The 23715-nt window shown below is 44.6% G+C and overlaps 1 protein-coding gene across 5 annotated transcripts in view; it reads right to left on the bottom strand.

Annotated features, from left to right (window-relative positions):
* Nucleotides 1-663: 663 nt before the first annotated feature.
* WDR59 (WD repeat domain 59) overlaps nucleotides 664-23715 on the bottom strand; it is a 1538892-nt gene continuing 1515840 nt past the window's right edge. For 4 of the 5 annotated variants that reach the window (XM_069604197.1, XM_069604168.1, XM_069604178.1 and 1 more), the window contains one exon: nucleotides 1657-2034. In XM_069604197.1, coding sequence (XP_069460298.1) covers nucleotides 1799-2034 — 236 coding nt within the window. In that variant the 3' untranslated portion in view covers nucleotides 1657-1798. Of the gene's footprint in view, nucleotides 2035-23715 lie in introns of all 5 variants that reach the window. The other variant, XM_069604207.1, reaches the window with a different exon arrangement.

A 23715-nucleotide genomic window follows, 5' to 3' on the forward strand; every position in this document is an offset into this window, starting at 1 on the left:
TTTTCATTAAAGCAGATCAATATCAAATATTGGATATGTCAGATATTTTTCGAATGATTCTGCAAACACGTTGCGGTCCATCCGCAAATTAGCCCAGGAGGGCTTAACTTATCAGAAGGTAATGTGGCCACCAAGAGCAGCGGTCGTGGCCGTCTTGATGGTGGCATCAGGTCACAGCTACCATGTAGTGAACCACTTGAATAGATTTTCATTCAGGAACTATTCAGAGAGTTAGTCAGGCTCTTTCCTCTTCCGCAATGCAGGGTTATTACGCCAAAAGTAGGAAATGAGGGAAGCAGTACAAATACTATTTAAAAGGTTGCAGCCAGAGGTATTAGAAACAGAGAACATAGTATGCTATGAGTTTCTCACCTTCACATTCTTGTGAAACTGGCACAGTTCAAGTTCCAGTCCAATCACAAGATGGAAGACTGGTTCACAACGTTGCAAATGGAAGATGATCTGACTTGGGAATACAGCAATTTGCAACATTTATGTTAAGTTTTCTTTCGCAGGTTCACCTTTTTTGACTACCATCAAGATAAGTTTCTTTCATGTTTAGTGTTTCTTTCCGCCAGGTCTACCTGCTGTGATTACTAACACGATTCACTTCTTTCGTATTCTGAATTTGCCTCCAGTGTAAGTGTAGTGACAGACACAAAACACAGTTCACATCTTTATTTTGTATATATGTTAGACATATTAGAAATAACAATGGTTATTTACAATTGTACTGTAGTATTTATCAAACATGTTGCAAAAAAGTTGTACAAATCCAACCATGTGCAGACAGTTTTGGAGTGCAGGCCAGCACATACCTGTTTCTTCATTGCATGAAGAGAGAATTTGGGGGTACAAGATTCACATTTTAACTATTTCCCTAGTACATGGGAATAGTACAGTGACTACCTGATACCACCGAGACAAACAGAGCTCGGGCTGGACCTTCCCTTCTGCAGGCATTATGAGGTCACTATGGCCTCTTCATTGGCTTGGATGTAGATCATATAGAGCAGCCCAAAGAGGAAAGTATCCACTGAACATACTGCCGCGAGGTAACCATTGTGCCATAATGCCAGGACAATTAATTCAAGCTGCAAAAAAGAATACACCGATTAATAAGCAATACCCAATGGGCAAAGCGTCTGATAAAACTTTACAAAAAATTGTCAGCTCTGTCTTTTTATTTCTCATAAAAAAATACTAATTTATATTAAGAATTTTAAAAGGCTGCTCACTGGTGCAACATGAAAAGAAATATGTGAAGTCTGCATCTTCTACAAAGATAGTCATGCACCAGATGAACGACACAAATCATGTGCCTGAATTTTCCATTCGGAGTATCAATGATTTCTGCGCTGTGAACTATCAAGGCCACAAAAATAATTTTACAATATAGTATCTGAATTTATGTTTCAGTTGAGGAAAAAAGTCCTTTGCGTTCGTCCCCAATGGCCCTTACATTCCTCCTTCATGCTTCTTGTCGCCCACAGATCTTGCACTCTCTTTTCGAGAGGTAACAATATGGCTGGAGTTCAGGGAATGCTGGCAGCGGAGGTAGACACTCATTTCAAGAACCGTTTGGTGGTGCAGGACTGGCAGAGGTGGCCATGGCCTGTGAATTCTCATTTTCGTCCAGGTAGTTATAGAGTCACACCTCAAAGGTATATGCCATCTTGTCTGGTGGGAAAGATGTGGATTTCCTGTAGCACACCGACTCGCTTCCAGAGCACGAGGACATAGTTGCTGACATTGCACTCCTTCACAAATCCACTTGTGCATAATGGCATTGACGGCTTCAAAATGTACTCTCAAGCAGACAGTGACAGCCACATCCGGTAGGGCACACCTCCTGCGTGCAGAACCATTCCATCATATGACTGGTGTGCCCACCATGACCACAGGTCAAGCAGAAGTTGGAGGAGCCCCTGACGGCCACATGGCAGATGGCACACTGGAAAGTGAAACCCTTGCAGATGGCACATTGAGTGCCACGTACTTCACTCCGGCAGTGGCTGCAGTAAACACCAAATTCTGAGAATGGAAGACACAAAATGGAGATCAATGGGAATGTGTTAAACAATGAAAGGCATGTAGTGAACAAAATAAGAGGCGAGGGAATGTGAAGCAAAGTGAGAAGAAGCGAGGGGACAAGGCAATGAAAAAGAATTGAAGAGATTGTACAGAAAACGGCTGGACCAGGGGAGGCTTAACAATGGAGAATACACAAAAAAGTTCATAAGTAATAGAGCCAAAGTCAATTAATGTAATAAAGATAAACAAAATGAGTATAATTATATACAAAGAGGAAAAAGAAAACATTTCAAAATCATGTGACGAAGAAAACAGCAGAAATAATCCATGGTGCTTTGTTCTTACTTTCATTATTTATTAAGTGAACAATTAAAGGAGAAAAAGCATTATCATGAAAAAGGGAAAAGAAAAGTAAAAGGTGCAACAAGGGTGGATAAGGACCAATTGGGGAAAACAATTATGCTGGAGGGCAAATAACATCTTTAGAGAGCATTGTTTGATTCCCAGAAAAGGAGAACAAAAAAGAAATAAAACAATCGTTAACTAAATACAGCAGGCAATACCATGTTTCTTGCCATCTGCAACAATTCATCTCTTCCCTCGTATAATTTGTTCTGACTCATCTCAGTGAACCCATACCCCTTCACAAGTCATTACTTTCATTACTACTTACCGTGATTGACTGAAATACAAACAATACCCATTTATGTGGAAAGTACAAACATCGCTGTAAAGCAATGCATCACTGTACAATACTGTTTAATGCCCGTTTGCATCCGGCCATAAGGCGATTTATAAAGGTGTAAATAAATTAATAAATTAATAAACAACAGCATACAGTTATATGGTACACTGATATGGACACACTGGAAGGATAAACTACTATGGGTACACTCAGAAGGGCTATAAACAGCTACAGGGAAAGATTACACATTAGGGACGGATTCTTGATTAATTTCTTGGTAGATCTGCAGCTATACTCTTTGTGAAGCCATATTCTGATGCGTTTCATAAATTAATCTGACTTTACTAACTCTTCCTAACTCTATGGTTGAAACCCTGAGCCTGCCTCAGTGATTCCTTCTGTTACTTTCTACTTTAGAAAAGATACCAAGATTATTCCATTTTAATATTGTTGGGAAGGGGGGCGATCGTCCCAGGCCCACAAGCGGTTTCAAATGAGGCAGAGGCCGGGAAGTGTGTTGTAGGGGCTTGGGGGTCACAGTTTGGGGAGGTTAGTGCATGCTTTGGGTATAGAGTACACTGGTAATCAAACTCCAGCTTAGAAAGTAGCAGCCATTTTGAAATAGAGGGCTATCTCTGCACTGTAGCCAGGACAGCAGGCCTGGGCCATGAACGTGGACATAAGCGTATGCATGGGGGAAAAGATTGTAGCATGGGCACCGGTGAGAAAGGCCGGAGACGCAGAGATTCATAGACCTTTCATTGTCACATGTTGCCAGCATTCGTATCCCAAGGGGAATGTGCCCTGCAAGGCCACAAGGGGGCTGAGAGCTACCTCTGAAAAGCTATCCCACGAGAAGGAGGGCACGGGCCTCCGGCCTACCCCAGCCCCCGCTCCAAGTAGTAGCAGCCAGATGCCCCATCCCAAGACCCCAGCATTTCAAGGTACCAGTCAGTCTTAGACTACTGACCATAAAGCTGTTAGACCCCCCAATCGATCAGAAAAGAATAGAAAGCAGGGGCAGGCTGTCTTCACCAGTAGGTCACGTGATTTGTGCTGTGAAGTGCTAGGTGGGGTAAAACAATAAACCTAAAACGAGGGTGGGGAGCTTTCGAAGGGCGCCAACGTGTCTGAAATTGAGCTAGCGTTTGTGAGTTACAGTGACCTCGAAAGTATCCTCTTAGCCCTTGTCTGCAGTAACTGGTGCACAAAAGGTAAGAGATAGAAAATGTATTGTTTTAATTTCTAAATTGGTAATTACCTGTAACTTCGAGAATGGTGACGTGCACGAAGAAACCCACGTGGAAGAGGATGTACAACTGCAGTGACCAGTCCCAAGCGTGCAATCCATAGTGTTGTACAAGAGCCATTTTTACAGAATTCCTGTCTGCTCTTTAGAGTGGGGTGCGGCTCCTTGGAAGGTGCAGGCTGTTATTGGGACCCGGTGACGGAAGAGCTCGGATGAACACGCAGATTTAAGTACACCTCTTGCAAGCTACAAAAATGAAGGGCAAGAGTGAATGAGGAGATGGGGTATGCGCGAGTGAAAAGAGTAATTTGTATGCAGTTTGTAATTGATAATTTGGAATATTTTAATTGAAATGTATTAGAAATGTACTGAAATGCGTATAGTATTGTAATTTTATAAATGTGTTTAGGGTTTATTTAACCAAATACACAATAAATAAAATAAAAAATAAAAATATAATTTTAGTTGAGTTATCTTTTGAGGCTGAAGCTGCTGAAACTTGTTTGTGCAACTTTTTTTTAATCAAAGCATCAAAAGTGCAGTTGGCGTTGATGCCCTAAGAGTCTCAACCATGCTTTTTTTTCTCTGGGCATACTGCATTGATGTTTATAGTCTTGTAAGAGGGTCAGGTGGGGGAGGAGCATAACCATTTTACTGGAATCTATGCATGCACATATGTCCATGTCAAGGCCCACATTAATCCAAAATAACAACTGGCAAACCAGTCATAATACTCCAGACAAACCACTAGAAGACTGCGTATGCACAATGCATTAATCTAAAACAGATTCACAAAACAAAAATACCACCTCTCCACATATGGCACCAGCTGCACCTTTGACGGTGTGATGTAGCCGGTCATTGAGTCACGCCTATGCCCCCCCACAACCGGCCTCTGGCACAAGGGTGGCTGTATCTGCACTTGGAGTTAAGTAGTTATGTTACTTCCTGCCAAATGACCATTACAAATTAGTCAAAGTTGTCTTAGTACATGCCATACAATGCAAAACCCAGACAAACTTGACAAAGATTATTACAAGGTTTTGGATGTAGGTTGAGGTTTCTTCTGTGTTAGGTATCTAAACCTATTGTTGATATTTTGCGAATTTCCTCATGTCCCAAGAGGGACTATTCTAAGGAATCTTGATTGACATACTTGGTTGGGAATGGTCATCTCTACTCTCTGGTACGCTCCTAGCACTTCCATAGCTTCTTCAGCAATCTATTATGAGTTAGTACCTGTTACTCAGAGTTGGGCATATTGCCAATTTCGGCCAACAGTTTCTCAATCTAGGCTGAATATTCATCCAACATTGAAGCTGATGGGCTACCAGCTTCTATTTTTATTTATTTTATTTATTTATTTATAACGCGCCGAAGCTCGCAAGCATCAGGGCGCGACAAAAACACGAAAAAAAAAACAGAGGTCACAGGACTACAAAAATAGAAAAGAGGAGGACTCAAGGGAGTCCAGGCTGAATAATTAAAGGATTACCGGAAAAGTAACGTTTTCAGCTGCTTCCTAAATATGGAGGAACTGCTTTCCAGTCTGAGGTTATCTGGAAGCTCGTTCCAGAGAGCAATGGCTTTGGTGGGAAAAGCTCTCCCAAGTCCAGTAGCTTTGACTCTGGTATGGCTAACTTTAAGTAGCCCTTTTTTGGCTGATCTTAGGCAACGGCTTGGTTCATACCAGTGAAATTCCCTTTTAAGGTATGATGGGGCCGTACCGAATAGACAGCGGTGGACAAGTGTCAGTGATTTAAATTTAATACGCTCCTCTATGGCGAGCCAGTGGAGGCCTATTCGGTCGTGGGTGATTTGCTTTCGCTTGGATTTCCCGGTGATAGTTCTAACAGCGTTGTTCTGGATTATCTGGCATTGTTTACTGCAGGAGTTACTTCAACCAAGCATCAACGCATTCCCATAATCCAGTCGGGACAGAATTGTGGCTCTAGCAATGGTGGCGCTATTTTTGGCGTTGAGAAATGGGCTAATGCGGCGTAATAATCTCTGGTAGTATTGGCAGTTCTTTTTAAGGTATGAGACCTGTGCATCTGCTCCTAGTGAGGATTGCAGGTATATGACAAGTGTTTTCACTTTACTTGAGACCACAATGTTGGAGTCCTTGATATTGAATGACGAATAGACTGGGCCTAGATTGGATAGGGCTTTTGTAGATCCAAATGTCATAAGTTCTGTTTTTGAACCCTTAAGACACATCCAGTGGGCCTTCATCCAGCTTTCTATGGTATAAGAGATAGCTGACAGCCTGTTGTTGTCTGTAGTGTGGTCTCCGCTGAGTTCTATAATCAGTTGTGTATCATCTGCGAAATTGGTAAAGTAAATTCCCAACTGTGAGAGAAGGGCGCAGAGGCAACGAATATATAGATTAAATAGAAGAGGGGAAAAGTTGGCGCCTTGTGGGACGCCGCAGTCCACAGGATTCGTACTAGAGGAATATCCACCCCAGGTGATTTTAGATTTTCTGTCCTCCAGAAAGGAGGATATCTACTCAATGGCTTCCTCGGCACAGTTTCCTGCTTTTCCCAGGGCCGCACGGAGCTTTCCATGATCTAATAAATCGAATGCCGCCGAGAGGTCCAATAGGATGAGCAGGCCGGCCTTTCCTTTATCAAGGATTTCCAGCATTTTAGACTGAAAGTCGAGTAATGCCGATACCGTGCTGTGTGCACTTCTAAATCCTGATTCCTGGGGGTGTAGCAAGTCGTGCTTGTCTACGTATTCTTGGAGTTGGTGCGTGGCTATTTTATCAAGAATCTTCAGCAAGAAGTTGCAATTCGTGATAGGTCGAAGATTGGCCGGGTTTTGCTGGTCAAGGCCAGGCTTTTTAACTAATGGTGTAACTGTTACTGTTTTTAGACTGGTGGGAACAGTCCGGTCTCTAAAAGACGAGTTTACCATACGGCAAAGAAAAGGTGAAAAAATGCCTGCGTTGTCTAGGATGAATTTGGGGTGCAGTATATTTTCAGGGCATGAAGTGCAATTCATGTTGGAGAGAGTGTTTAACATGATTTCTGGTGTTATTGGTGTGAATTGAAATTTGGATACTTTAATTTCGGGGTCAGCTTTGTTAAAAGTCAGTGTGGTGTCGATGGTATTGCAATTTAAGATAGTGTCTCTAGCTTTTAAAATTTTTTGTGCGAATGCAGTTTGAACTTTTTCACAATCCGACATGGTTGGCTGGAAAGGAGGGGTGGGAGTAGGCGGCTTTTCAAAGGTTTTTAGAATTTGAAACAGCTTTCCTGTGGAGTTGGATGCACCTGTAATTTGCTTGTTATAATAGTTTTTCTTTGTTTCAATTACTTTATTTCAGATTCCTTCCATTTGTCTTTATTAAGTTCTGTGGGGGTTTTAAGCCACTGTCTTTCGAGTTTCCTTTTGGCTATCTTAAGGGTGCCTAGTTCCGCGGTGTACCAACTTTGATGGTTGGGGTTGGGGCGCACTTGTTTGTTTTTCAGTGGGGCATTCTTATCTAGAAGCTCTTGGAAGTGGTTATTATAGGTGGTAATAATAATGTCACAGGGATCATCATCTGTGGTGTTATCCATGATGTATGAGATCCCCTGCGAGAGAATATCTGGCGTGATTCTCTTGAGGTTTCTGCTCTGGATAGTTTTGGGTGTGTTGTAGAGGTGGGTTTTTTCAAATGATAGGGATAGTGTGGCTTCGATTTTATAGTGATCGCTCCAAATACAGGGCTGTGTGTTTGTAACTGTGAGGTCTACATTGTTGGTAATAATCCAATCAAGTTGGTTGTTTGAATTGATGGTAGGACCATTGTTGGCGATCGAGTAACTGATGTTGGAGAGGTTTTTTTCTAGGCTAATGGCCTCTTTGTCGATGGGGTTTCCCCTCCACCTATTTAGGTAGCCCAGGAGGAGTGTGCCTGAGTTCTTTCCTTTGAGATTGTTAAGAATATGGCAAAGGGCGTCATTAAAGTCCGATGTGAGTGATGGGGGTCTGTAGATTACAATAAAATTGATACAATTGTTTTGAGAGGGGGTGAATTTGAGATGGAGAACTTCGCACCCCGGGCATTGAATGGGACAGGTGAAAAGATGTATGTCTTGTCTGACTATTATGGCGACTCCGCCTCCCTTTCCTGTTGCTCAATTTTCAAAGTGGATACTAAAATTGGGAGGGACAGCTGTGCTAATGGTCGGACCGGTAGGTTCTTGTAGCCAGGTCTCAGTAAGGAAGAGGATATCTAGTTCCTCTTCAAGGATATAATCGTGAACGTTTTGGGCATGTTTGTTAAGAGACCTCGTATTGAGTAATGCTATTTTAAGGACCTCTGGTTTAGAGGGAGTCTTCGGTTGTTCTAAGATCGCAGTCCCACTACGACTTAAGGGTGGTGTAGCATCAGGGTGCGGCACTTCCCTAGAGTTGATGTAGCGCTTGACAAGTTGTTCATTCTCTAGGCGCTTTGCATCACTGAGTAAGTGCAATAAATTTGGAAATCCAATCTTTTACCTGAAGGGCCTGACGTTTCTTTTTCAGCAGCGCTAGTGCTGCTGGGACTTGTAGTTCAAGGTAATTGCAGGTAAGTAAACGGATAGTGCAGCAGTCAAGCACACTTTAGCACACAATCCACACAATCCAAACAAGTATGGGAGTTACAAGCGCTCTGTTGTAGAATGGTGCTGAGCTTGCTGGAATGCTCAGTTGCACAAATTCACTTTCAACACGTAATTTAAGTAATGTTGTCAAATCTAAGTACAAGATGTTACACACTAGCAACAACAAAAGTAGCAAGTCACGTAGTGACAAAATGCACAATTCCAAGATTCAAAGATTCAATTTCAAGATTTTCAAGCTAACAGAATGTTCAAAGTTACAAAGAAGGGGTGTAGCCTATGCTTCAAGCCCTGACTAACCTGGGTCAGAGAGGGGGAGAAGATGTTTTATGGTGAGCCCGCTGGGACCGGCGTAGACCGGCACCGTCTCAGAAGCGCCGGCGCTGAAGTGCCTGACGTTTCTTTTTCAGCAGCGATAGTGCTGCTGGGACTTGTAGTTCAAGGTAATTGCAGGTAAGTAAACGGATAGTGCAGCAGTCAAGCACATTTTAGCACACAATCCACACAATCCAAACAAGTATGGGCGTTACAAGCGCTCTGTTGTAGAATGGTGCTGAGCTTGCTGGAATGCTCAGTTGCACAAATTCACTTTCAACACGTAATTTAAGTAATGTTGTCAAATCTAAGTACAAGATGTTACACACTAGCAACAACAAAAGTAGCAAGTCACGTAGTGACAAAATGCACAATTCCAAGATTCAAATTCAAGATTTTCAAGCTAACAGAATGTTCAAAGTTACAAAGAAGGGGCGTAGCCTATGCTTCAAGCCCTGACTAACCTCTAAGGCTCATAAGGTCTAACCAGTGTAGGGTAGGATCCATATGTTTCAAGCACACTTGCGGGTCTCTTGCTATTCCTTCTACCAGCCGACCACTGCCAGATCATATGGTTAAACGGGAAATCTATTGGAAGTGCTTCTAGAAGAGACTAATTGATACATTAATTGTTACCAGGCTCTCGTTGTTAGATATTTTGAGCTGTTAAAAGGAACAAATGGCAATTTCCAGGGCTTATATACGCTATTGGGGCTGTAAGGTCACTTTTCCTTACTGATCGAGTTTTAAGGCTACTGCATCAGCACTTCTCAGTAAGGATGATATTCTTTTAATGGACTATTTGCCAACGGCAAGAGTTTCGAGATAATTCACAACAACGTATGTAGCTGGTGGATAAGTAATAACACCAAAGCTAAAAAGTGACATCCACACTGCTGGTGCTCTGAGCAACATAAAAGCATCTCCTTAATTTCCGGACTACTGCAATCTAAAGTCTTATTCGGAAAATATGTAGTAGTGTTTCAGCTGTATGTGTACCATCTTTTTGCACTGTTACACTTGAAAGCAATACATATTTACAAGACGCTTCCTGTGTAAGTGAAGCAAACTCACACATTGTCAGTAGAAACTCACAGAATTATTTTCAAGCACTTGTTAGTGTCAGTATTACATACACAGTTAGGGTAGGATTCCACTTTTGGGGGTTCTGCTGTCATTTTTTGGAGCCCTTGATATGTGTGTGTTTTCCCCATTGGCTTCTGGGTTTTTTCAGAATTATATTAGTGTACAGGGGGACTTCTGCTGAAGTCGCCCTGCCACTACATCCCTTTTTCACTCCCTAGGAGTATATGGTCCTGGATTTCCCATATGGCTCTGAGGCACTAGGGTGGTCTTAAGCAACCCTGTTGTGCCCTACGGTGAGTATATGCCCTTACATTGCTTTTTGTGAGGTAGGATGGGTGCAGAGTGTGTTAGCTTTTGGCTTCACCAGGGGTGCAAGCTGATGTACCGCCTTAATAGCCCAATGCACCTTTATGGTATGCAGAAGGATATTAATAGGACTTTTTAAGCCCTACTATCAGATATTTAGTTTTGGCAGGTTTCTATGGTCAGGAAAATCATGAGGCAGGCCTAGAATGACTGTTGTGCACATATGGGCTCTTTGGGAGCCCAGGATGGCACACTCTAAAATGGCATGGACAGGTCTAGCACAAAATAACAACAGGGCTTATTGGGCACAAAGGCTGGAAGGACGACTCCCTTCCCTAAACGTTAAATAACAGTAATGGTACACAACATAAACGGTTCTTTGGGAGAAAAAAACGTAACTAAAACCAAAATAAATGACTGTTGGGATATTGAGCGAAACAGATGGGGCAAGAAAATGGGCTATCTGGCCCTCAGGAAGAACACCCTGGCCCTAGCGGGGGTGCCTGTCGCTGGATGGCGACTGATGCAACGCCTATCTAAGAGGGATAGGTTAAATAGACTCTCCCTAACTCTAATCAATGTGTGTGAAGGGATGAATGTTGTCTTGCTCACAGCAGAAACAGCATTGGCCTGACAACAACCACTGAAAAAGATTCACTGCGAGTATTGTGATTAGATCTCGTAGGGAAACATCTGAAAAGCTAGCATGTTGTTAGTGGTGCCATGGGAATTTCATCTGTACTTTTATTCACCCTACAGCCTACTAATTGGCACATGGTGGTGGTTGTTGGATAAACAAGATATATTTAATTTAAAGATGCCCGTGAGGATGGGACAAAATTAAAAGGCTCACAGCATGTTAGTGTAGTTAGTTAGAGTGTACCCCCTGTAAGTGTAGGGAGTATCTAATTAGTTGTGGTGGAGCCACAACCAGATAGGTCGACCGGTTTCAATGCTACACTTTCGGTTAGACCATCTTCTTCAGGACGGATAATTTCTAAGTGTGAACGAATACATCTTCCGGCATGCCTCGGACTGAGGCTGCATGGGCGAGCTGTTTTGTCCCCTGTAGGGAGACACAAACAACATAGCAGAGTAGGCATCAAGGGTCGCAGTGTATACGCCATGCCACACACTTAGTGGCCCTGCATATTGATATGCTATGATACCCGATGATACTAGCATTCATAGCCACAAAACAAGACAATGAGCATTTATTAGCTGGTTTTCAGTGAACTAATATGTCAGTTCTAGCACTAGGTTTACTTATGCCTACTCTGCTATGTTGTTTGTGTCTCCCTACAGGGGACAAAGCAGCTCGCCCATGCAGCCTCAGTACGAGGCATGCCGGAAGATGTATTCGTTCACACTTAGAAATTATCCATCCTGAAGAAGATAGTCTCACCGAAAGTGATCCATCGAAACCGGTTGACCTCTCTGGTTGTGGCTCCACCACAACTAATTAGATACTCCCTACACTTACAGGGGGTAGACTAACTACACTCACATGCTGTGAGCCTTTTAAGTTTGTCTCATCATTATGGGCATCTTTGGAAAAAAAAATCTTGTTTATCCAACAATCACTGACATGTGTCAATTAGTAGGACTTAGGGTGAATAAAAGTACAGATGAAATTCCCATGGTACCACTAACCACATGCTAGCTTTTCAGCTGTTTACCTACGATATCGAATCACAATACTCGCAGTGAATATTTTTCGGTGGTTGTTGTCAGGCCAATGCTGTTTCTGCTGTGAGCAAGACAACATTCCTCCCTTCGCACACATTGATTAGAGCTAGGGACAGTCTCTTTTCCCTATCCCTCTTAGATAGGCGTTGCATCATTCGCCATCCAGGGACAGGCACCCCCGCTAGGGCCAGGGTGTTCTTCCCGAGGGCCAGATAGCCCACGGTCTTGCCCCATGTGTTTCGCTCAATATCCTGAAAGTCATTTGTTTTGATATTAGTTACGTTTTTGGACAGGTCTAGTTCCTGGCCCGGGCAGAATGCTAACTTTCCTGTGGGGGTGGGTATGGGTGTTTTGGCTTTTATTGGGCCAACCTTATTGGCTGACAACCCAAACCTTTTTTTTAATCCCCTAATGGGATTGGGGGCTGGCAGAAGTGAGCCCCTGTGAATGTAAACGGATTTAGGGAAAACCCTATTCCTACACTCAGTTCTGCAGGATTATTTTTAAAGGTAAGCAGGTTGGCTTACCAGCTGGACAGTTTTTCCACTGAAAACATTTTCAAACATTTTGTGATCCAGTAGGACCATACTAGTGTCTCTTGCATGTGCTCTGGTTTGCATTTTCGGGTTTTGGGTCTCCTTCATAAATCTTCCGTATCCTGCTGCTGGTTCTCCTCATCTGCTTGGGGCAGGCCTGGCATCTGAGATCATTTTCCAGGCCATTTTACCATTTACCACTAGCATCTCCAGCCTAGGGTCTGGAAGCAGCAGCCACCAGGAAGGGTGATGGGAGACCAACACCCCCAACAAATCTTCTCTGGGCCTTCCCGAGTCTCTACCACATTTGTCCTGCTGCTGGGACTATTTTGGATGCTGTAAATCCCGGTTTGCCTGCTGAGCCGCGAGGTCCTGCCCTGTGCAGGCACTTGCGCCCTCCAACAGGCATTTCCATTGCGAATTCCACTTCTGGATGGTGGATTTCACTCCTGGGGAAAACGATTATTCGAATTCTGGCCCATCGGGGCCCTTGTTGACTCAGGGTTCAAGTCCCTTGGTGACCAGAACCTTTATTTCGTCCTGTAAAAAGAATTCTGCCTTCCTGGAATGGCATTTTCAGGAACCAACAACTGAAATACTTACCTGTGGGTCCAGGGTTGGTGAGTTGTTCCTGATACTCATGCTACCCTCAGTGGTCCCTGTGGTAGAAGATCCTTGCAGACAGACATCAACCCCAATTGCTTACATTGGAAGCTGGGTCCTGTTTGGCTGCATTCTATCCTGGGACAGCTGGGTCTGGCCCTGGCTATCTTCTGGGGGGCGGGGTCTTCTCTGGTGTCCCTTAGGATGGCTGCTGCCATCGCTGCACCTGTGGGGTGGAAGTGGAACTTACCTGGCTTTTTTATCATAACCACAGGTTAGCCTGCAGACTTGGTTCCATTGGTTTCTACAGGATATTTTTTACAACACTATAACTCTGACAAACGACACTGAAGTACTTATCTAAAATTACATTTTTCGAGGGTCTCTCTAGAGTCCCTGGAGTTCTCCATCAACCCCTCAAAATTGTTGAGACTATGCCCGATTTTGTAGGGATTTTTAAACATATGCATTACACTCCTCCCTCAAAATATACACTGTATCAATGTGTGTTACTGGTTTCAATCTTTGGAGTGTACAATGACCCTATGTGCCTAGGTATTGTATATCCCGATAGGTTTTTTACCTTAACTATATCCTGGACTTTGGTAGCCCTCCTGGCATTGTTGGGTGTTGTATACACACGTTTTTATAACTGTGTGTTTTGGCACTGTGTTGTACGCATATGTATTGTGTGTAATACTTACCTATAGTAGGAAACCTGTGACTGAATTCTGGATGGGTTCATCGATCCTAATTATGATGGTAATTACTATGTATGGTATTGTCCAAGTGTCTACTCTTACTATACCGCTTAAGGAGTATATTTGTATAATTTCTGCCACCAGGTTTGGGGCTTGCATTCTATGTGTAAAAAGTGAATTAGGCCTTTACTAGCCATTTACGTTTTTTAGATATACACTATTCCCTGCTGTGTGTTATGTTTCACCCAAGTACTCATTTTGCCTAACATAGCTATTGTATGTGACACCTTGCAATTAGGGTGTATATTTTTCAGTATACCACTGTGGTGTATTCTTTTGTGGTGACTATAGGGAATAATTGTACTTCCCTGCCCGATGTTCTCCCTCCTGAAGTTCAACCGGATTACTCTGCTACGCTTACCAGAAGAGAGTTTGTCTTTACTTTGATGTGATGCACTATTCTACCATTAGGTTAGATGGTTATACAGCCCTAAAACAGAGGGTTGAGCAAAAACCTTCCTAAAGGTCTGGCACATGGAAGTAGGCATCCTGATGATACAGTAACATAAACCAGGCTTGCAGCTTGAGAGCTTGGAGGGACTGAGCCAAAATGACTACCTTGAATTTGCCTGCAATACAAATCCATGATGGCACACTGGCTCCAGTCCTCCTTTGGCACCACAAAATAAAGGAAGTACCCACCCTTTCCCTACATCAAGACTGGCAAAAATTGTAATCACCCTTTGTGAGGGGTTGACCTCTTCCAACAGAGGAGGGTCTGGGGCAGGACGACAAGGGGTCCATCCTTTGAATGCTGAAAGAAGGTAGTAATATGTGACAGGACCTGAAAGGGCCAGGCATCAGAGCTGGAACACAAATTTCTCGACTTACAGCAACAACATCCCCAACCCCCACAGACCAGTAATATGGAACAAGACCAAATTACAGGAGTTTTAGACCTGGCATTGCTGAGGACAAAGTGTATTCAGAAAATGTACCTATCTAGGCCCCTCTGTTCACGTCATTAGTGAGGAATGCACCATTGGGTCTGCTTGCAGCAGGGCTTTTGACCCATGCCCTGTGGGCAAAGGAGTGGAAGAGTCTAAAAGGCTATCCCCTGGAGGATGATTTAATATGATATGACATTTATAACGCGCCTATACACAAGTGTTTCGAGCAGCAGGTTGTTGTATAGCTAAACAAAGGGATTTGCCTGTGGCCTTAGAGGTTTTAAATGCCTTCAAGGACTCACCAGCCTTGGACCAAAACAGTATCACTGCCATATGCATGCCACACAGTGTAGCCCAAACGTTTGTGGGAAACCCTGATTACTTCAACCAGGAGTGCCAATGTGCCTGTGCCCATGGACTGAGCCACACATTAGGCTGAATCAGTACCAAACATCTGACAAGCCTCCCCCTTACTGTCCTGAACCAGAGAGGTAAAATCCGCAATCTGAGACATTCAAATGTTCTCCAGCTTCAGAGATGAAACTCAAGAAGGTGTGAGTGTACTTTAGCATGGCACAAGTAGAGATCATAGCCCGCAGAGCCGGTTTGCCAAGGGAAAAGAACTTGCGACCCATGGCATTGAGCTTTTTGCTCTGCCTGTCAAGAGGCAAGAATGGTAAAGGCAGCAGCCTTTGACCGCACATTAGAGGTCTGGGCCACAAGGCCCTCTAGGACGTGTAAGGAAGGCATGGTATTAAACAGTAAGACAGACAAAAGTGATCGCAGTTCAAGGGTGTTTATTGAACTGCAATTGGGTTTGAAAATCGCTATCTAAATCTAAAGATGGGAGCAAGCTATGACCATCAAATAACAATATCGCAGTCCTAGTGGCGTGAAACAACCTGGTCGGGTAAGTATTTGCCTCCAGACAGGTAAGTCATTCACGCAAGTTTATTCCTTAATGTTATGCTGGTCACCATAGGCATGCATAGATGTTACGTGAGCGACACCGGCACATCCCACCCGGCAGTCCCCAACTCCCAACCGCCTCTCCTGGAACCCTCACACGCAGCCCACGTCACGCAGTCCACACGCGCACCTGCAGCACCAGCACCACGTGCACAGCAGTGCTGAAGGTACATTACTACACTTCTCCTCCCGTACACTTAAAAGAGAAGATGCACAAAAGCTACATTACTACACTTCTCCTCCCGTATAACTTAAGTGATAATACATCACTACACTAGTTCCGAGCTGGCCCTCAGAACCCACACCCAGACAATCCACACAGCTAAATTCCTAACATTCGACCGCCAACAAGCACAACCCCCATCCGCCGAGCTGCACCTCAGGGTCTTAGGTCTGCCACACCCAAGCACAGCCCAGCTCCTAGAGCAAACCGACCCGCTACTGAAATAGGCCCCTGCATACCACGCCACCAGCCTCCGCCATACGATGCCAGGGGAGCACATCTCTCGAAACCACCAGTCCCTACACACCCCTAACTCCTCAAACAGTGTGGCCCCAGACCACTGCCACTGACGATGCCAACCAACTGGCTTGCCAAAACCACAATAACGCCAACAACAGAGCAAAGAAAACACCTTTCTGGGCCAACCCGGCTACCCACAACTTGAACTACAACCAAAACGAATTGCCTCCAGACAGGTAAGTCATTCACGGGAGTTTTTTCCTTAATGTTACGCTGGTCACCATAGGCATGCATAGATGTTATGTGAGCGACACTGGCACATCCCAAACCGGCAGTCCTCAACTCCCAACCGCCTCTCCTGGAACCCACACGAGCAGCCCACGTCACACAGTCCACACGCGCACCGGCAGCACCACTACCACGCGCACAGCGGCGCAGAAGATACATTACTACATGGTGTCTCGTCAAAATAAAAGGGTCTATACTAATAAGCATATCGCCAATCCTTACTTCTAAATATAAATAGTGTGGGAAACAATGTTATGCAAAAGAAAAGTGTTCAAGAAATGAGATGTCGGGATATTCAAGTCGTTGGCTTCCCCCTTCCCCACGTTTTCAGCACGGGACAAGGCGGCACACTCAAGCTTAGCAAACTCTCTGGCTTCTCTAGCACGAGGATGCAGTTCAAGAATTGAACATCAGGGCCGTCTGGGCCAAACTCTCTTTGCCATTGAAAGTCTCTTTTTCAGATGCAATACAACAAACAACAAAGGTCCTTTCTCCTTAGGGTTTCACATGTACACATTCTTGGCTGATTTTCTGTTCACCCCAGGTCCCAATCCGCTGGGCTCAGACCCACCTTCTTAGGATTTCACACTTACAAATCCTCTTGTGATTTTCTGTCCACCTTGGGTCCCCATCCGCCGGGCTCAGACCCACCTTTTTAGCATTTCACACTTACAAATTCTCTGGTGATTTTCTGTTTTCCTCGGGTCCCCCTCCACCGGGCTCGGACCCACCTCCTTAGGATTTCATACATACAACTTCTCGGGTGATTTTCTGTTCACCCCGGGGCACCCTCCATCGGGTTCAGACCCTATTTAACACAAAGCTTTCAAATGATCTCCCTCGGCTGTCTCGGACCAACTTGATCAACTTTGCCACCAACTTTCTTTACTGTATCAACATCGAAGACTTTCAATTGTGTGCAGGATTTTGCTTGAACCATCGCAGGACCAATTCGATTCACAATTCTCTTTCACTTTTCAGCTAGATCCCTTATGGAGACCTTCAACTGAGCACACATGTGGTGCCGGACCACTCTGTCAAAGGTATCGCATCTTTGTTTCAAAGTTCAATCACTCATCAACAGTTCAACTTTACTTGCGTCTTTTATACACGTATTTCAAACAATGTTTGTTTCAGCGCTCGTCATACAATGTTGCCGCTTGAAACCTTGGCTTCAACACAGTCTGGTTTTCTATCGGTCGCCGCAACTCACAGGCTGTGTTGATTTCACTGACGCTGCTTTGTTATTGGAGCCAAGGACAGAACCATGGCGGCTGATAATTCTCCCCGCCTTGATTGACGCAGGAGAGTCCCAGGTATCTTTGACACACAATTCAGAATTCTTCAGCCTGTTTCCCTGGTCTTACGCTTTCCAATCTCGAGGGCTTTTGAAAGCAATGGTTCCTTGTCGAAAAGGTTAAGGGAATTCTTCCCTCCATGCAATCCCCTTCTGTTTCGCCGTTTTTTTCCTCTTGTTAAACTGCCATCTTGGAACTGCTGTTTCCTCGGGTGCTTTACCTTGCTCAGAGGGTGCTCTCGTGCTGCGCCTTTTATCCGTGTGAGGAAGCTTAATGGCAGTCAGGTGTGTGTGATGGTCAGTAATTGCCTGACTGTTGTAATAGGAAACGTCAGGTATACGGCTCGATGTTAGCTCTCTTTACTCTCATAGCGGGCTGTCCGTGAGAAAGTGTTCATGTTGTAAAGGGGGGTGGTGGGTAGAGTTCCTGGGATCTGTAAAATGAAACCAACAGATTAGTAGGAGCAGGACAATACATCTTCGCAAGATCCTGGTTCGCAGCCATAGTCAAAGCAGGTTTTAAATAATTAGCTTTCACAGAGCCAGCAGCAGGACGATTAAACGGAAGAAGCATCTCTGTTAGCAAAGCTTTTTCTTTTTGCAACTTGACCTGACTTTGAAGAAAAAAAGCTTTTTTTTATCTCCACTTACCTTGCTCAATTCCCTTATTTTGGAGGCACTGGCCGCCCTTTATGGTGACCAGTGCAGGGGGATAGTATGCACAGTATACCCTTTCGTGATTCCCGTGTTTTTAATGTAGCACAAGTCACCTAAAAATGAAGCACAGCAAGGGTATTTTGTACCCCCTTTCTCCCCTTTTCTTTTTTTTCTACAACATCTTTATTGCTTTTTAGATGTGTTTAGGACAGGCTGGTGGCAGTGAACAGGGTTCTACTTATTTTTCCTGTGCACCATCTTTTTTACAGCATAATGCCACTTCAAGTAACATATACTCAACATGGCCGTGCCACACGGGATACACTCTGTCCTTTGGCCATATTGTTATTTGGCCTTCCACCTGCCCTCTCAGGTTTGAAAAAGCTACATAACGTATGCCCTTTTAGTGATCTGTCTTGGATTCACAGGCAAAGAGTGTCTCTCTGACCTGCCACAAATCGAGGTTGGGACTTTCTGGTCCCAACCAACATCCATGCCAGAGCAGTGCGGATGCTGGGCAGATGTGTGATTTGAGGCTGTCCTGAATGGCCAGACCTAACCAGTTTCAATGGAGCAGTTCCTTGCCATTGTTGGGCTGGGGCAGCCACCAGTCCAAATCTTGGACGAGAAAGGGAGTCCTGAGGACAATCGTGAGTTTGCCCACTGGAGATATGACCCATAAGAAGAGGAAACTGGGCTGAAGACAGAATACTGTTCCTATGGACATCCAGCATTTCAAAAGCCATCGCCTGGTGAAGTTCTGCTGCTCTTGCTACAAACCTAATAGGCCATGGCCAGTGCTGTCACCCATACACTGGTGGGCCAATCAGTCCAGACCCCTGCAACAGAAGCCCACGATCAGAGGACTTTGGAAGTGTCTTTGGATCATCATGTGATCTGCTTATCCTCTGCAAAGGCCTCTCCATTGCATTGGTCAATGTTCTGAGCTGAAGATTGTGACTCTGCAGGTAGTTGACAGGAGGCCTAAAATCGCCTCTCCTGATTCTTTTCTGGATGAAGAGGAACCTTCTTGAAGCTGTACCTGTACCGCCACCAGAAATCTCACCTGGTGACCTTGGTCTGGGTTCATTTGCTGCTTCCCTGATGTACTGTGCCCTGGAGGTTTTTTCATGCCATGGTATCACGTGTGGCTGCCGTCCTGAGGCGTCTGGCCTGGCCAGCTGCAAATCTGTCCGAGCCATCCAGAACTGGAGATCGAAACCACTGTGTAGCTGGACCCAATTCTGACCCCATCTTCAGCCACTTTACCTGTTGCACCTTGGCCTCCGTCAATGCGACCAACAGCAGAACAGTGAGATTGTATGGGCACAAATTGCACTCCCTAACGCACACTTGCCAGGCTTTTCGACAAATAAGAAACAGGTTGGGCACAAAGGGCCCAAAGAAAATACTTTGTTGGTTTGGCATAAATCCGTCCAGTCCATTTTTTCTAATTTGGCATAGAGCGGGGTGCGCCCATGTACGCAGAAAGTTAGTTATATCTCCCATTATGCATTACTGGTCCCAAGGCTTTTTATTTCTGAAAACTCACCGTTATGCACTTCAAGATTCAAGATCTGAATTAATTTGTGAAACTGACATAAAATGATATAAGTGTGTGAGAACTTTATAGGGCAGTTTTAAGGATGGGAGGATGTGGACATGGTATATTGCATGCCCCTGTTTACGCATGATTGCGCAAACCTGGAAAGAAGACCACAGTGGCCTTTTAAGGTCAGCAGTGGGGTGTAGGCTGGGTGGGTCGGAGACTGGTAAGGGGCAAGAACAAGGGGTGAGGGAACAGGGAGTGGAGGGTTCAAGGCTGGTGGAGATAGGGAGGTCAGAGCGGGGAGCAGAGGGAGATTAGGGGATATATGGGTGTCTCCCGCATGACATAGGTCAGGACGGGTGGGGCAGGATGCAACCAGGGGTTTCCACTGCATGAAAAAGGGCAGCGACGGAGCAGCAGCCCACAGAAAATGTTTCCTTGCAGCTCCAATGATGTCATCGACCGATTGGAGCTGCAGTTCACCCCTCTGGTGGCAACAAAACAAATGAAAAAGAAATCAGAAGCCAGACTGATGGTGGAGAATATACATCTTAGATGAGAAATCTATGGGAGGAAGGTATCCATTAGAAACATGGGTACCCTGGTACTTGCGTGTTATGCAAGTATTGCTAAGTGCTGTAAACTCTGAATGCAGATTTAATACCAAGCCTTGACACCTTGAACTCGTGATGAAAACCATCAATGACAAAAAAAGTATCTTGTGAAACTGATGCGGTGGTGAAAATATTTCTCTTTTAGAAGTTGATTAATAATAACATTTAGATGTATTCGCTGTGCGAAAGGAAAATGTTCTGTAACGAGGCACTGCAATGTTGGCTTTTGTTTAAACATGTTGCCAGGCAGAAGGCTGTAGTATGGGGCCTCTATGTGCAATCAAATAAAATAAAGAGTATACTGTCTAAGGAACTCTGGAGGGTCATACTGGCTCCCTGGTTGCGTTTTGCTGCAAAGAACAAACCGACCTTTTAAAAACAAAGTGGCAGTTAACTTCTGCATAACCGTGTTACAAGCAGTGTCTCCCTGGTGTCGAGTGCGTGCCCAGTGCGCCCCGCAGAAGACCCGCCCCCCAGAACCCGACCACCCGCCGGCACCAAAAGCAGCATCCGCTACTGGTTAGAAGCAATGGCTGAGACACTTGCTTGAGGTGTTCTGGCCATTGTGTGGCCTGAGTCTGTACTCTTGTGTCTTTCCCTGGGGTGATCACTGTTATGCTGGCCTAGGTACTTATTCGTTTGATGAGCACAAACTTCTAATAGTCTCCTGTGAGTGTTCTAGTTTGTAAACCTGTTAACAGGTTGTAATGTCATTTCTTCATCCTATTTATCATTTTCAAAGGAATCACCATCTTCCTGGCCAAAGAAGGTATTGTCGATACCGCACATGTTAATTACATTTTGCCAGAACTCCACATCAACCGAGAAGTTTGGAGCCATGAATTTTACAACAGAATCGCTTCTGGTTCAGACTGCTTGGCGGAACAGCTCTTGCATGAAATGTGTATGTCGAAATAAATCTTACACCTACTGAAACCCCTTAAACAAATAGCTAAACCTTGGTGGGAATTGCGTTTCTTTTTTGGATTGACTTTTGCTCTACTTATGTCGATTTCTCGAAATGCAGGTGAAAGATTAGCCTTCGCTGTCATTCCCCCAAGGAATGCTCGCCCTTTTCCCGAGCTTTCCCTCTCAGTTCCACTTAAACGCATCGAGCAAAGCAGCTTCGTGCTCACTTGCCCACTGGGTGCTTGGACAGGTGCAATCAATCAAAATAATAGCCATACCGAAATACGTGGCAGGGAATGGGAGCATGTTGATGTTGCGCTACAAGTGCCAAACAAGTGAAACATCTATTTCATTGCTAATAGTTATTTTGTAGTTGCTAAAATGACTGAATATAAGTCTGCCTTTATACAATGGTATGGAGCTAGTTTCCACTCATGGATTCGGACTACAGCTTGCAATTGCTGATCTTCTGGAAGACAATCCACAAAATCAGAAATCATCAGTAAAATCATTCCATTCATTCTGTGGCATTGGCTGCTCATTGTGCCAATGGTGTAATACACAGGTCTTCTGACACAGCTATAATGACACCAAGAATCCGTGGTTCATGTAGATGTTTATGCCGGATTGCAGCAGCTTCTAAGCACTGTCACTATTAGCACCCACTTGCACTACTCAATTTATCAACATGGAGGTAGGGTTTTTTTGTCAAGGGCTGAGTCGGTCTGACTGAGGAATCAAGCCCATGGCCGTTGCATCGACATGATCCCAAAGCCAGCGCTTGTTATGGCTCTGTGTCAACGAGCCAAACCCCGCTGGCTACCGCAGAGTCATTGCAAAGATTGAAACAGTCGGTCTGTGCGTGTTTCCGCAAACACAGAGGGTCAGTGGAAGACTACATGTATTTCTTTTCTGGGCTAGAAGGTGCAGCTTTCATTGAGCGTGGTGCTAAAACACGTGCATGATGCTGGCTCAGACACATTTTATACAGCATAAGCCTTTGCTTCTTTTCAACTAGTGACTCAATGGGTAAAACCTTACATGGACGATGGCTCATCATAAACGTTGGGGGGGTGTGGGGGAACACCCTATTATACAACTCTCTATGAATGTGATCAAGTGTGTACAGGGGTGGCTTTGACGGGATAGAGCCCACATGAAAGGAATTGTCCACAGCAGAGGCGTTGCTGGGGGCGGGGATGAGGGGGCTATAGCCCCAGGACTTTTGGTTGTAGCCCCAGATAGAAGTTCAGGGGCTACAACCAAAAGGCTAGCTAGCCCCGAGTCCCGACATTCCCTACATTAGCATAGCCCCGGATCCTTTCCAGACCTAGCAACGCCCCTGGTCCACAGCACTCTAAGTCAATGTCTTCACAGGTTTTCTTTGAGCCTTCGCCTCCAGATCAATTGTATACAATTGCTCATGACAAATCATCGGTGTCTCTGAAGTCCGGTCCACATCAGTTTGTCACAGTGCCAGTGTTGCAGTCATCAAGACCTGAGCTATGGACGTCAACTTAACTGTGGACAACGTTGACCTGGGTTTTCATTGTAAATCCCTGTTCATCACCACTTTTAAACAAGATGTGCAGTAGTTTGCTTCAATACTTATGTATGTATGAAAAAAGCATGTTTCAAGTATTTTATGCCCCACAGCATGGCTTACTTTTTTTAGACGTATTTTTCGAAATCACAGGATGGTGGATTTGACATCACTGACTATTTTCTGGCAGCGTCCAGGAAAATGCTCGTTCCCTTGGGACCTGTGCCGGCCACAAAGGGGCAGGTGGTGAGACCCTGACCTCAACCCTGTGCAATCCTGAGGGGACCGTCAGTCAACACAACGCTGCCCGGTGAGTTTCGTGAAAGCAGCGAGAAAGAAACTGGAGAGCATGCGTGTGACTGTAGCGGAGCAGGAGAAAGGCACAGAATATAAAATGGCACAGTACGAAAAGCAAGCAATAGAAGGTAGAAAGGTTTTGAAGCTGAACGCAATTGGAAACAAGTGCGATAGACACGAAAGTGAAAAGCAAAAAAGTGTATAAAGAAAGGAAAGGTGTAAATGAGCATTGGGAGGACAGAAAGCTGTGGAAAAAGGGTACAAGTAACCCACAACGAAAAGGAGGGTGCAAGTGAGCACCGAGCAGACAAGAGAAGTGTGCAAGAGACACAGGAAGGAAAAGGAAAGTCTCAGGGGCATGGAAAAGGTGAAAGCAA

This window comes from Ambystoma mexicanum, chromosome 1p (assembly GCF_040938575.1).
Source record: "Ambystoma mexicanum isolate Mex_15411 chromosome 1p, UKY_AmexF1_1, whole genome shotgun sequence".
NCBI lineage: Eukaryota > Metazoa > Chordata > Amphibia > Caudata > Ambystomatidae > Ambystoma > Ambystoma mexicanum.